The sequence below is a fragment of the Cricetulus griseus genome, chromosome 5 (assembly GCF_003668045.3).
Source record: "Cricetulus griseus strain 17A/GY chromosome 5, alternate assembly CriGri-PICRH-1.0, whole genome shotgun sequence".
Lineage (NCBI taxonomy): Eukaryota > Metazoa > Chordata > Mammalia > Rodentia > Cricetidae > Cricetulus > Cricetulus griseus.
In genome coordinates, this window is record NC_048598.1 from 44,214,737 (window position 1) to 44,230,741 (window position 16,005).

Here is a 16,005-nt window from a genome sequence, read left to right on the forward strand (position 1 = left end):
GAAATGGTATGTCATTTAATTCAGTTGAATTGAGACTTAACACAGCAATAACCAATTGTAGACATTTGTTTGGAATTACAATTAATGATTTATTGAGAAATACAATTTTATATCAATGTATTAATCACACTTATATCAGACATTTTCAAGCTACACAGCAGTTTGTGCCTCTTTTTGAAATTTACATTTGCATTAATGAGCTCACATTTCCTTTCATAATTATAGAAGATAAACACAAGCAATTGCTTTATTTCATTTTCTAGAATGCAGCCCATAGTTAGCACTAATTGCTTAACTCCTTTGTGTTTCTCAAGAATTCACACAAAATTGGCATGATTGTGCAGATTTAAGTTGTATTTTTGTTGATGTCTTGTAACCTCATTTGAGTTTATTTTTTCCTTTGTTTGCATGTAGATTTTTTTCTTTTTATTCTTTTTCTATTTTTAAAACAATCTTATTTTATATAGCAATTGCAATTCCCTCTCTCTCCCATCCCCCCACTCCTGCTCTCCTCACCCTCGCCACCCCATCCCCCATCCACTCCACAGAGAGGGTGATACATCCCATGGAGAATCAAGAAAGTCTGTCATATCAATTGAGGCAGGAGCAAGCCCCACTCCCCTTATCTAGGCTGAACAAGATATCTCTCTATAGGGAAAGGGCTTTTATTATTTGGAGACCATTCTCTATTTTTAACAATACTTTGCTTTTTAAATTCTGTGAATTGAGAGACAAAGTTATTCAATGTTTATTCAAGAAATAAAATGCCTAACACCTGGTACTTTGAACACACAGACTATAACAAATCAAGGAAATTGTGCATTTTGTTATTATAATACCAGCTTATATATAATAATATAGTATAATAAAATGGATAAAGGTAATGAATGGAAATTCTAGGGATTTAATGAAGAAATAAAATTTAGATTCAACACAGTATTTAATTATTTACTTCATTACATTGATTTTATTATTTGTATTCTATCATAGTTTTTTTTATGTGTGTGGGGGGGCATGCTGGGGACTGGATAAGTTTTGGAGTGGTTTCCATAAAGTAGTTTTATATCATTTCTATTCATATGTGGAAATTCTTGAAATTGTTGAACCACCCCCTTTGTCCATGTTTACCATGTTCACTCTATCATTTACACGTTTTTTATTATGTTACTATCATACTAAAAGAAGACTTTTTTAATCCATGTAGAGACACCTTTTAGAGTATTTGTACTTTAAAAAGTCTGTTTTCCTGAGGCTCATTGAACAAACACCATTGAGCTTCATTTCAGTTTGAACACAGCATAGTGGCATAAACGCTTCAGAATATTCCAGAATGCAGCTCACCCTATGTCAGACGTTACCAGTCACTTAAAATTACAATGTCTTCAAAATACCAAAAGCACCAAGGAGAAAATTAAGTTCAGAAAGCTCACTTGCACATTTCTCAGTCCCTATTGCCCCTTATTCTTGCATATTTCATAAATTTCTGTGCCTGAGATGACAGACATGCTACTGTGATTGGGCACATGGATCATTTCCAGTTTTCTGTTTTTAATAATTTAATATTAAAATTTGTATGTTTTCATTCATAATCTCTTTATTTGTCATCTTCATCATACTTTGTTTCTTCTCGATTATCTAAGGCTTGACTTCTGCCAGTCATCAGCCTTAGGCAAATACTTGGGACCTCAGGAGCTTATATGCTTAGTGGAAGAAAGGAAATCTCAGATACCCATGCAATCAAGAAGAGAGCTTGTCAGCTTCCAAATGCAAACTTACCTTTCCACTCTTTCACATCAGCTCCTCAATTCCTTATTTCTCATCAGAGCCTATCAAAAACTACCTAAAATTTTTGCTCAAGGTTGAAAAAAAGGAACTATAAGTAAGCGAAGGAACTACAGTCTGAGGGAAAATGGAATTGACTCACACACAATTGCTCCTCTGCATATTCTTTATTCTTCATTTGCTCTTTCTCTCTTGCTATTCTGTTTCTCTGTTTCTGTCATCTCTGCATTTCTTTGTCTCTTGAATTCTCTCTCTCTCTCCAGTTTTGGAGGGTATAGGTGCATATATGCACCTATATATACATACTTGCAACAGTAATTCTTTTTAAAATACAATATGAGGATTGAGTTTCTCAGGGTGGGCAATTATTTAGGGCAGTATGTCAAAGAGAGGGTCTAAGTTTTATTTGCACAAGAAACAAAACCTGGTGCCTTCCAATGCACAGGCCTTCAGGAAAGTTTACTTTTCAATGAGGATGAGCAAATGGGCTGATTATCTTTGTCTTTATCTTCTCAGGGGAAACAATAGGGAGCAGTAAATCTCTGAGCTAAAATAATAAGTTAATAAAAACAGAAGTTTGAGAATCTTTTAGTGCAGGGTTAGTTTATGTTATCACTTCTCTTTCTACCAGTGAGGTAAAACCAGGGCATGATTATTTTTTCTATCCATCTAGGCAGCTATGAATCAACAATTTGGGGCATCTAGTAATTCTATGTCCTTGGATATCTGGGGCTGTCTTAGATGGGATGCTTTTACCTAAGCCCTAAACCCTGAACAAATGTCTGTAAATAAAGGTAATTGCAGGAAAGCAGATCTCTGCAATTGCAATGGAGAGGGGAGCAAGGACCTGATAGTGGGAAACAGGCCTCACACATAGCTGAGGAATATAGTCAGTCAACTAGGACCTGTAGATGGAGAACAGGTATTTAAACATAGCTAGGGTGTGTAATCAGTAAGACTCCCAATGCATGGGGGAAAATTGTTCCCCGTGAATGATCAGATAGTGGTAAACTGTGGGAAGTAAATCCCAAGTTTGTTACAGAAAGGAATAAGCTACAGGGAGAATCTACAGCAAGACACAGATAATTAATTCAAGAGATTATAGTGGCAGGTACTGCTTTGTACTTGTTTCATCCTTCAGGAGAATTCTTAATTCTTCTGAGTTATCTCATGATATGAAGTTTGTATAATTACTGTGTGATATTGTGGCTTGTAGCAAGAGCCTCTTCCCTCTGGACCTCATTTCAACGAAACAGCTAGACTGAGAGAGATATGTGGAGTCTTATCTTTCCAACATACTTTTGTAGGCAAAGTCTAAAACATTTTTCATACACAGTTACATGCTACATTAAAACATAGGCTTTCACTGGGTGTTGGTGGCACACGCCTTTAATCCCTGCCCTCGGGAGGCAGAGGCAGGTGGATCTCTGTGAGTTCGAGGTGAGCCTGGTCTCCAGAGCGAGTGCCAGAATATGCTTCAAAGCTACACAGAGAAACCCTGAACCCTGTCTAGAAAGACCAAAAATTAAATAAAATTAAGAAAACATAGGCTTTCAACGACATATTTCTTTTTTAAGAGAAAAAGTCTATGGCAAATATTCATTAATTTTAGTGATGAGGTGTGGGTGAATAGTTGTTGCTTATGGGTACTAAAAACTCTGTGGTATTATTTCTACTTTTCATTAACAAAAAGTCAATAGCTATATAATAAACATACATCCATGCTTTCTCCATAGAAAATTATAGCTGAACATTGTTTTCATTATTATAATTGATTTTTGCGAAAGTCTATTTCTCTTCAGCATTGTCAAGTAAATATCTAACAATATACTACCTTAAAGCTCTTCTACTGTACCAGATATCTGAAATTGTACTGGCTATGTGTTTTTCTATATTTTTAACATTGCTTATATGCTCATTTCCTCAATATAAATTCCATAGTTAGAGACTGACTTATAAAGAATACATTATATTTTCTAAAATATAAATTATGTTAAATTGCATTTCATAATTTATATTTACAGAAAAATCCCAAATCTTTGTATTAGAGTTAATAAACAAACATATGTCAGAATATTATATATTGTTTGATGATTTTTCTGCTAAAGATATTTCAATATTTTCCAAAATTATCTTGTGGTGTGTGTGTAGGTGCGTATGTGTGTATGTGTGTGAGACAGTGTGCATGCTCACATTTCCCCAAATATCAAAGTGATCACCTTTCAACTTACAGGCAAAAAGACATGCACACATTCATTTTCACTTCATAAAGCAATAATTTTCATACTTAATATTTGTTTCTTCTATTAAGTATGACATGTGAGATATGAGATGACAAAAATATTCTTTGTATTGACTTTTTATTGTTACATTCATCCAAGAACTTACTGTGCCCCCTCTCTGCTCGGTTATTAATACTCTTGCCATTTGACAAACACAGTAATATGATTAGCTTAATATTCTATAGAAATGCCACTAAAATGGTATAATCACAAAACTCTGTACCTCACAATCTCATTACCTGCTTCTCCTTTCTTTATTTCTTATACATTTTGATTGTTTACCTACATCACTCTTTATTTGATAACTTTTGATAGTCAAACTTACTAAGTACAAAATCAGATGACTTTAGTGAGCAGAAAGTATTGTTCTACTAATTACTAATTCTACATTATGGTACATTTTGTCTTTCAGAAATCTACCCCAAATACTTGTATATCCTAATTCTACATTTAAATATCTTAGACGAGAACTATTCATTTTTTTTACTGTAACTCAGTTTCATCATAGCACTAACATATTGCTACATTTTAAAATAATAATATGAGAAACAATTTAAATAAAATTTATATGATTTTTACAGTTTATCTTACACCATTCCAAGGAGTATCTCTCAGCAAGACTAAACTTCAAAATTTAAGTAAAATTTAATTATATTTTCTCATTAAAATTAAAAAAATGTCCTACTTATCAATTAAAAGTACTGTATCAATCTGCAGATAACTATATTTTATAATTAAAAGCAATTGCAAAAATAAAACACATTTTTATAACATAATCATTTAAATTACTGGTCCAAAAAATAGCCAGATAGACATCATAGAAATAGGATAAACAAAGGAAAAGGACAATGTTTGTGTTAGTTCAGGCTTACCTTGATGGCAGTGGATGCAATTTGGATATGGTGAAGTCTGCGAAGAGTGCTGTCCCTGTCAATAAAATAGGAAGCAGCCAATTGATGTAGGGTCTCCAGAGTGACAGATGAACTGTTGGTGCTTATATCACTTCCTTCAGATCTTTTACTCAGCTTCCGCTTGTCGACAAAAATTGTGAGTGACTCCTCTCCTGTATTAATAATATAAAAACATTGTATTTCCCGGTGAAAGTAAGTTTATACTTATCTCCAAAAATGAATACTTACAAACTGCTGTGAGGGAAAAACTAGTGAAAACCACAAAATTTAACAAAGTTTTAAAATTTTTTATAATTTTTTTCTGAAGTACCTAGAACGACAGATCTTTAAGGCATTGGATACATACTTAGTTCAATGAAATCATCCTTTAACATCTCCATATTGAATATTTACTAATTATTTATCATGCAATTTAGCTTAGTAAATACTTGATATCTACAAAGTCTGACAAAATATTAACTGAAGTTTTGTAGCACTGTATTATACCATAAATTTTATCAAGGGAAAAGCATATTAAGGTGGAAGCAAGGAACTTTTGAAGTGCATTGAATACTTAGTTTACACACACACACACACACACACACACACACACACACACACACACACACATATGCAAAACATTCACAAGCGCATTTACAAGCATTGTGTAAATCAGTGAATTCAATGGAAGTCAAAACTGATAATGATGATGGACTGTAAGACAAGACTTAACAGTGAGCTATAGGGAGACTTTGATTCCCAAAGATCAAATGGTAATAAAAATCATGCATACTATCTACATTGGAAATGAAGAACTTGTTCTTCCCAGACTTTAACAACATTGCATATTCATCTAACAAACAATTGTCAAATATGCTGTATGTTCTCTCTTAGGTACATATGTGTTATAGTGGCATTGTGCCCACATAAATCTGAAATGGTGTCCTTAAGATATCTCAAATAAAATCATCCACAGAGAAGTATATAGCCCCTATCTATCAGAAAGATGACATATTTTTTAATACCATAGCTCATGTGCTCTTCCAATGATAAGAGCCCATACAGCTCCACAAGACAGTAAATTCAGACTGTAAATTTTGAGATTTTAATATTAAAAATAGCATTTCTCCCCTTTCTTTTCCTCCTGAAAAACTGAGGGAAAATATTTACTTATGTAATATTTTTCTATGATAAATGTTGTTGGAAACATTATAATTTTTCTAGAAAACCTTTCAGATACTGCAGTTTAAAGGACAGAGCTATGACAGTTAACACACAGATGGTTATCCTGATACATATATGTGATATAGTTCATAGAAGTGTGCAAGCTGTATGAATCTAATACAAAATGAGTGAGAAAAAGAAGCTTGTATGCAATAACTTAAATAAATCTCAAAGCAGATTCCTTGAGAAAAAGGTAGAAAATTAGAAAATACATTAACAACTGTCAACAAGCTTTGTCTTCCAAGGAAAGAAAAAAAATCATGGATAATTGACATAGTAAGTATAAAATAAATCAAATTGGATGCCATAAAATAATTATGTTTATTTCATTTAAATATATATTTTTGGTTTCAGCCGCCTCTGTAGACTTCTAGAGTCTTAAAAGAAGCAATGCTTTGTCTATTTCCTGAGTTTGATATGTATCTCATCAACACATTAAAGGTTCATAGTTGCAATTTCTTTGAGATTTATTTTAAAATGCAGCCACCCTGTTTGTCAAAGGACAATTTTGCACTCAGTGTGATTAATTGAAGGTTCTGTCACTGTCCAAATGAGTTAAGCTAGTCATGTTATGCTGAACTTACACTTATGCCATTTTGCAAAGTTTGTTGTGTGACTTGTATTAATACTGAATTACTTTATTTAGTTAGATTTATAATACATATTCACTTGTGATAATATTTATTATTACATATCGATATTATGAGACTCTAACTCTCAGCAAAGTGTACTTGGTAATTTTCAATTAATAATTTCCATTTAGAATTCAGAATTGACATATCCAGTTCTGGGATACAAAATATGATTTGTTCTGTTTTTTAATACATTTAGAACAAATTATGCATTAATTTACTATTAAAGGTAAATAGTGTGATATTCAGGAAAAATAATGATGTTGCCTGTTAAAGTCTGGTTTTGTGAGTTTTAAGACTATAGGTTTTAATTATCTTCCCCTTTTTAGTGGTGTACTTTCATGAGTAATGATTTGTCATAATTCCATACCAATGTGTTTTACTCCATTTAATTAGCAATTTTATATAGTTTATTTATATATACTTTCTATAATTCAGTACTAATTAGTCCATTGATTTTTCTGAATTTCACATGAGTATAATAGCATTGTTTTATTTATTTATTTATTTATTTATTTATTTATTTATTTGCTAAAATTGTAAACCAAGTTTTCTTTATTTTTGTATTTGCCTTGTTGTTGCATTCGTGTATACATTGGGTTTGCTATGAGGGGATGTTATGCTCAGCCTTAACGCAGTGGGGAATGGCTTAGTCCTGCCCCAACTTAATATGCCAGACTTTGTGGACTCCCCATGGGAGATCTTATCTGTTGGGAGGAGTGGATGAGAGGTGGTCTGGGGTGGGGAGGAGGGTTGGGAGGGAGAATTGGGACGGGAATGTAAAACAAAATTTTAAAATAAGTAAATAAAATAAAAGAATGTCAGGCAATGAAAAGAAAAAAGATTTTAACACCCTTATATGGCTGGGCATTGGTGGCACACGGCTTTAATCCCAGCACTCGGGAGGCAGAGGCAGGTGGATCTCTGTGAGTTCGAGGCCTGCCTGGTCTCCAGAGTGAGTGCCAGGATAGGCTCCAAAGCTACACAGAGAAACCCTGTCTCAAAAACAAAACAAAACAAAACAAAAAAACAAAAAAATAAAAACAAAAGCAAAAACACCCTTATATGAAGGCAAAGAAAAGCTGGATGGTGACCAGGTAATCTGATGAACTACAGGCTGCATCTATACATGCTTTTGAAGAAATAGTTAAAAATAGGGCAGGATAAAAGGAGTCTACCACACAGAAAGTAAGAGAGAGAACCCAGCTCACAACAAATAAACCCTGAAACGAGACACAGAGAAGAGAGCTGAACACAGCCTCAGCCACTGAGTTACGTGCTGGTGAATGAAGCTCACATAGAAATGCTTGTAATAGGTAAAGCAAATGAAAGAATGGTGTGTTCCTAGCCTTAGGTTTTGGTGAATAGTCTCGGGCAGATCTATTAATGAAAGAGTAATCATATTGTGTCACTTTACAAGATGTGGACATCCAGGCAAAATCTTGAAGGAATCTATTCTTAAAAGCTATCCAGGGAAGCTTTGCTCAGGTAACATATATATTTAAGAGTCAGACTTTGCCTGACACACCACCAGGTGAGTCAAGACATAGAAAGCAATTTTGTAAACATGAAGGACTTGGTATTGCTAAACAAAAGTTAAAGGAGGCAGGAGACTGTCTTATGTTATGCAGTGCACAGGGAGAGACAGTACCATCCTTGCCAGATGGGCAGAATGAGAACATGTGAACTGAGAATAAGTGAAGTTTGATGGCAGCACATGGACCAAATTCCAGAGACACCTATGTGTTATTCAGTAGATCCTTAGAAATTTGATGGTCCTGGTATATGCACTGTGGGGGAGAACAGTCTCTCAAAGGTGTGTGCTGTACTGAGAATAGCATCCTTCATTCACAATGCTTCAGGTTATCTTGAAATTACAAAACTTGAGCATCTCAAAGGACCTGTACAAGCCACAAAATGCAAACTTAAAAATGACCAGTACAGGTACCTGGGAAGCAAATAAGGAAAACAACACCTGGAAAGACGGCTCTGGTAGACATCATATGTCTGTTCAACAGACTTAGCGATAACATGAAACAAAAATAAAAAACAACAAAAAATGTGAAAGTCCATGAATAGAGTCAAGGGATCAAGGAAGAAAGGAATGTTGGCAGGCAGGTAGCCAGCCATTGATGCATATATCTAACCCCCAAAGGCGCTGGTACGATGTGCCAAAGCCTCTGTGACTTTATATTTAACCTTTGGAAATAAGACAATTTTTCTATCACCAGGAACTGAGCACACCACAGATACCCAGTAGAATATAATACATTACACTCTAGGAAAGCAGCGCAGACCACATCTGCACATGCACACAAACAATGGTAGAAGGGGGTGTTTAACAAGTAGCTTAAAAGGGAGTACATAACTATATGTTCACATTTATGGGTATTTGACAAACAAGAGTAGAGACTTGAAGGAAAGGGCCTAACCAAGTTTACTTCAAGAGAACGAAGAGAATTTGACACCTTTGGAAAGAAGGATTCTCTAACCAGAACTCATTATGGTGACTGGCTACTCAAAACATGTTAAGAGCAAGGTTTATTTATACAAGAAAAAAATTATAATAACACTAATAAAATAAACTCTGGTAAACACTAAAGGTTACTATTATGCTTGTGGAATAATTGTTTCAAGAGCTATTGATTGTAGCTCATTTTTGTAAGTCAATTTAAAGGCAGTTTTCTAGAGATGGGTGTACAGCAAAAAGACCCAAACACCATTTTACAGTTTATTTATATTCAGAGATGTCTTTATAAGTAAGCATGGTTTTACATGTGATGTCTAACTCCAACTGTATGTGAATGTCTTTGCAAGTCTTTTCACTCAGGGTAGATAGGTTTTAATACACTTAGAAAAATCATAATGGAATGAGTAAAACATTCTATCCAGATTGCATTGATTTTAAATCAAATTCATTCATAATAAATTTTACTTTAAAATGAATAAGTTCTTAAACAAGATTTGGATTAAAATGAAATTCCAGATCATTCTATTTAGACAAATAAATTGAAATAATGTTCAGAGTATTTTCTTCATTTTCCTGTACTTCAACAGACAGAAGCCTCTTAGCTTTTCAAATTTATTATTGTTTTTAGATTTAGGTTTTTATTTTAATTGTATATGTGTGACTGTGTCTGTATGAGGACATGTGTGTATTGAGTGCAGGTGCCCACAAAATCCAGGAGAGGAGGACCTCAGAACTTCTGTATTTAGACGTACCGGGGTTGTGAGTCACACAACTAGGGAACTTAGAAATAGACAGGTCTACTTCGGGACCTCTAGCTTCTACTGACTGCTGAGAAATTCCTCCCATTTGCCTGCAAGCTTCTCTATAATAGACATGTTTAACAAATAACTGAAACTCACATGTTGTTGAATAGAAAAGATAATTAAAAACCTAGGAGAGATCCTTTTATCAGATTTTGAGAAATGTAGTAAACAATATGGTGTTTTTCCAGTGTATACGTTCTAGTCACTGAGTTTTAAGCATGGCCTCAATTTAGTAACTGGATGGCAAATTATAATAAAGATTCAGTTTCTTTATAAATAGACACAAGTAGAAATTATTTCTGAATAAGATTTGTATGTAAAAAAGGTATTTGCATGGGCTGTGGTGGCGCATGCCTTTAATCCCAGCACTCGGGAGACAGAGGCAGGCAGATCTCTGTGAGTTCGAGACCAGCCTGGTCTACAAGAGCTAGTTCCAGGACAGCCTCCAAAGCCACAGAGAAACCCTGTCTCAGAAAACCAAAAAAAAGAGGTATTTGTAAATAGTTTAGAATGTATTAAGAATTTAAAAACTGCTGCCATGTTATAGTCTTTTGCTCACCAACATTATCTTCATATTGATTTTTTTGACATTATAATTTAATTACATTCAACCCTTTGCTTTCCTCATTTTCAACCCTGCCACATACCCCTCCCTGCTTTTAAGTTTATGGCCTATTTTTCAGTTATTGCATGCATATATGTATCTATATATTCACATATATACTTAAATGTAACCAGTTGAATACATGTTTAGAAATGTTTAGAAAAACAAAACAAAAATTTTTGTAAGCCAAAGCAATGTAAGTCCTTTTTTGATGAATAAAGCCTGCCTTTCTAATTTTCTTTTAATAAATACTTTAGCTCTGTCCTAGCGTTTTTTGACCATATGCTGAAAATAAGTTCTCTGAATACATATTTCTAAGGCATTTTTTTTTCTGTCATCACTTTTCAGGTGGAAAGAAAATTTATACTATTAACTACTTTCTTATAAAATTTCAATCACCTCTTACCCCCAGATGACAGAAGCATCATGGACAATTTTTAACTTCACACATGTTTAGCGATTTGAGACTATTTATCTAATATGTTATCCCATGTAAAATACCACATAGCAAGATGCGGCAATGACTTTTTTTTTTAGATAGAACAGCTCAACATATGCTAATCTGAGTGATGACATACAGAATACTGTACATTTAAACAGAGATGAAAATAAGGAAATATGAACCAGAAATGAAAAAGGAGGAACAATAAGCATTTTCTATCTAAGGAAGAGTAAATTTTACTCTTATTTTTTTAATACATTAGTGTATATAATCACAGGTATAATCACAGGTTCTCTTCTAACCTTAAAAAATCAATTGATACATCATACAATAAAAATAAAATTATAAGTACTACATACATTAGTACATTATTTATTTATTTAAATTTGGGTGGTTTAAATATTAATTATAAAGGCAATATAATATAATGAGATGGGCATGCACATCTTTGCTATCACATATGTTAGATTAATTCTTATCATTTACTGTCCTCTCTTTGTTGATCTTGACATTTTATTGAATGCATAGACTGTTAGCAACCTCAGTTCCAAAGGAGAACTAATATCCTCTCTCAAATCTTTGGGAACATTAAACAATACTATAGCCCTTGGCAGAGCAAAAATGAGTATGATAAATATTAGTTTATTCTCTTTTTCTGAATTTTGTTGTACCTCATGATGAAAAACTTTCATATTAAATTCACATTACTAAGTTTTTTTTTAAAAAACAGGAATCTAGATTTAATCATTTTTATTACCTAGAGTATTTTTATTATCAAATTGTTTAGAGTGTTTAAAAATAAAGGTAGGCTTTTAATAGTCTGATAAAGATGACCCATTTGCAAATTGCTTGTCTCTTCATAATAGAATATTCACTTGCGTTTGTAAAAGACCCCCGTTAAGTCAAATATGTCAAACAGCTTAGAGCTCACAGTAAGTTACTATAAATAAAACAAAATGACAATTTTGATATTAAACCAATTACCATTATTCAGGCATCTGTACTGGCCTGTCCTTGGGTTTCTGACAGGATACACCTGCAGCTGCAGCCACTTAGAGCACCACCTGTGTATATTCATTATGTTCACTTTTTAAAGGGCCCTGCCTAACTCCCATCTCTCTCTCTTTTTCTCTCCCCCTCTTTCCTCTCTACTGTCTGCTGCTGCTCCTGTCTCTGAAGGTCAGTCTCCCTGCCGCAACCCCTTTCCCCTTTTTATGACCCCTTCCCCTGATGAAAAACCCCTCTGCTTGACCCCTGTTTCATGGCATCTTTCTCTCCAGCGTGCTGCTTTTCTTAAATTACAATAACAATGACTAGCTGAAAGAGTTATATTCTTTTGAAACTTGGAATTTTCAGATATGTTTTTGTTTTTCCTATCTTGATATGCAAACCAACTCTGCTAATTCCAACAGAAATGTTTATTTTATTCTATTTACCTTTCACTTGGTTTGTGTCAATTTTCGTTCTCATATGCCTATCACATTATTATTATTAAAAGTAATAGTCTTAAAAATTTACAACAGAAATTAACAGGATAAAAATTACATGAAGTTTCTGGAGAGATGGCTAAGAGCACTTGCTGCTCTTATAAGGACTTGTGTTCAGTTACCAGAACCACATGGTAACTTAAAGTCTTCTTTAATTCCAGCTTCAGAAATCTAACATCCTTTTTGAGATTCCATTGGTACCTTGTAAACATGCATGCAGGCAAAGAACTCATATACTCATAAGCATAGCAATTGATTGTTGCTTTCTAAATGGTCAGCCCTGAAAACATATTTACAAATGCCAGTGTATGGTGCATGAATTGAACAGGTTAAATTTAGGAATATATATCTATATACATGGACATACACACATGAAATAACAAAGTGAAAAATGAGGTCATGAATTTGAAAGACGATAGGGAAGGGGGTATGGTATGGTTTTGTGGGAAGAAGGAGAAAGGAGAAATTTTGTCTTATAATCTCACATTTTTTTGAAAGATCCATCATTACATGAATCTGGGGGTAGAATCAATAAGAATAATTCAACCCATTATGTGTTACTATGCAATAATTTATTGGTTTTATAGTGACAAATAAGCATATGTAGATCACTGACCCATTGCTGAGATCTATAAGCAGCATATGAAAGTGATCTATTTCTTTTGGCATTGAAAGGGAGAACTTTGGTCAATAGATAGAAAGTGAACACAGTGTGTGTCATCGTGCAGTGGAAATGTTCACAAGGATAGAAAAATTGTGCCTCTTGTCTCCCACTTTCCCTCTGTGTTAAATTATTTCTATTGTAGTAGTTGCCACAATCATTTTATCTCTTAATAGCAGTCTCTCGGTGACTAAGATAAAGTATATTGTAGCAGGCTTTCTTTTGGGTGCCGAATCAGCTCCCAAATCATGACATGGAGACTTATTATTGGTTATGAATACTCAGTCTTAGCTTATGCTTATCCAATTGAAGGGACCAGCCCCCTGCTTTAACAGCCATGACAGGCTACAGAAAAGACATATAGGCCCCTGACTCAACAAATGTCTGACCTTTCTGGGCCTTCCCTAGTCACTAGGAGGTCAGATACCCTCCTTGTGGTAAGTAACCAATAAGAAGTTAGCTGGCAGGAGTCTGGATGTGCTTCACAGTGCAAGTGGCACAACAGTGCTCTGCAGATCACAGCAACTGCCTTGGGAGGGCCTATTGTCCATATCAACCAGTTGACCAATTAAGACAGGACAGGCTGCCTAGCCTGGAAAGGCATCAATCCTGAGACTGTTGCATAACCCTAGACACTCCCCTTACACTGCCCAGTAAGTTCCCCACCTTGCAGTTTCTCCAGGTCCTTAGCCCATCATTCCCTGTGATGAATAAATGAATGGCCCAAAGACAGTTAACTCATTAAACAATAAAAGCCTCTTTGCTTTTGCATGGGAATGAGTCTCTTGGTGATTTGGGGGTTAAGAATTTGGGTAAACCACCACTAGTTCTTATAATTTAAATTAACCTGTTTCTCTTCATCTATATTTTGACTCAGGGCTATTTAATTTTCTTTCATTCTACATGTCTTATTCAGTATCTTTCTGTCCTGAGGCTACCTGGCTGGCCATAGAACTCTCCCTGACATTCCAAACATTCCAACCATTAGAAAAGATTACACAAGATCACCAGATGTCCTTGAACCTAGCACACAACTTTCCTCACTCCCAACCTCTACTATGATAAAAAAAACCCTGGGAAAAGAGTGCTTCAGAAACAAAGAGCAATAAGAAATAAACAGCCTTAATTTTTTTTTTCTGGCAAAAAAGCAGAACCATGTACATAAAGACTGTAGATAAAATACGGGTGAGTTGGCTTGGCATCAATCAACATTGCATCATATTATAGAAGAAAAATAGCTAACCTTATACAGTGTAGACAACAATTCAAAATGTTCCCCAACATACTCTAAAGGAAAGCAGCTGATCTCACGATCATTAACAGTTATTCTCAAGAAAAGACAAAACTGTTATCACTAAAATTGCTCAAACACCATAATGTTCCCTATAGTGCAATGAAATTAAAAAAGTAATTGGACATAGCTCAAGGTTAGTTAGCAATGAATCTCCACTGACTGAAAGAAAATTAAACTATTTCTAATTTTGAAGCCAGTTAAAATCAAGACAAAATGAAGATGTTTGTACATTTCTTTAATATTTAGTTCAGAATTCCTCATGCTTTTTCTATACATTATTCTCAGAAGCCAAGTTTCTGAAACACCTGAGTGCACAGTGAATTTAGCTAGGCACTACAAGCAGTGCTGTTCAAACTTAATGTGCATTGAAGTCACCTGTAAATGTTGTTAAATTGATCTGGAGCTGAGTCTGCAATTGTGCATTTCTAACAAGCTCCAAGATTATGGTGTTGATCCTCTCTCAATGCAAGAGGTCCTTAGTCACAAAAGAACTAATTCTAAAAGAAAGAACTGTCTTCATTATCCATCTAAGTGATGTTAGTGCGGGAAGCACTTAGTTCTTTTGCTTTGCCCCAGATAGCAGGTATATATTAATCAAACAATGTGCATATGATTGATTAGCTTTAGCAATGTACTGCATAAAGAAAGGCAGAGTAAAATCATACACAAATGACAGGTGGCCTACCACTTTTATCTAGTCCTTCATTACTGAGAACACTGTGATTAAAAACAGATGACATAGACATTTTATTTCAGTTTACCCTATTATATTCATCATTGTTATTTAAGCATGGTCTTTTAATCATTTTAGTAGATGAATGATTTGCGAACACTTAAAGTGAAAACTTATTTCTTCAACTTCAGGCTTTTCATTTTGCATATCAGAGGAATGGGAATGATTGAGAGAAATTATCAGAGGATTATGATTGACCATTTCTTCACCATAAAGATTATGTCCTTTTCACCATTTGATGCATTTTATATTGACAATTGACAATGTCCAGGGAACATACTTCAGAAAATATTTGTGTTTCTCTCCTTGCTATCTTTTCCTCATAACAAAATCGATATCTCCATAGAAGTAATTTCTCAGATTTGGAAAAATTATTTAAATGTAAGATATGTTTTTATATTCAGTTACATGCTTCCTCGATTATGCTACTTTTTATATAAATTAAAACAAATTTGGTGCTGGAGAGATGGTTTAGCATTTAAGAGCACTGGCTGCTTTTCCAGAGGTCCTGAATTCAATTCCCAGCAACTATGGAGTGACTTACAAACATCTTTAATGAGATCTGATGCCCTCTTCTGATATGAGGTCATATGTGCAGACAGAACACTGTAGACACAGAGAGAGAGAGAGAGAGAGAGAGAGAGAGAGAGAGACAGAGACAGAGACAGACAGAGAGAGAGACAGAGAGAGACAGAGACAGA

At 34.4% G+C, this 16,005-nt stretch overlaps 1 protein-coding gene across 1 annotated transcript in view; it reads right to left on the reverse strand.

Annotated features, from left to right (window-relative positions):
• Positions 1 to 16,005, reverse strand: part of Brinp3 (BMP/retinoic acid inducible neural specific 3) — a 191,532-nt gene that overhangs the window by 162,250 nt on the left and 13,277 nt on the right. The window contains exon 3 of the mRNA XM_027417417.2: positions 4,937 to 5,127. Coding sequence (XP_027273218.1) covers positions 4,937 to 5,127 — 191 coding nt within the window. The remainder of the gene's footprint in view (positions 1 to 4,936; positions 5,128 to 16,005) is intronic.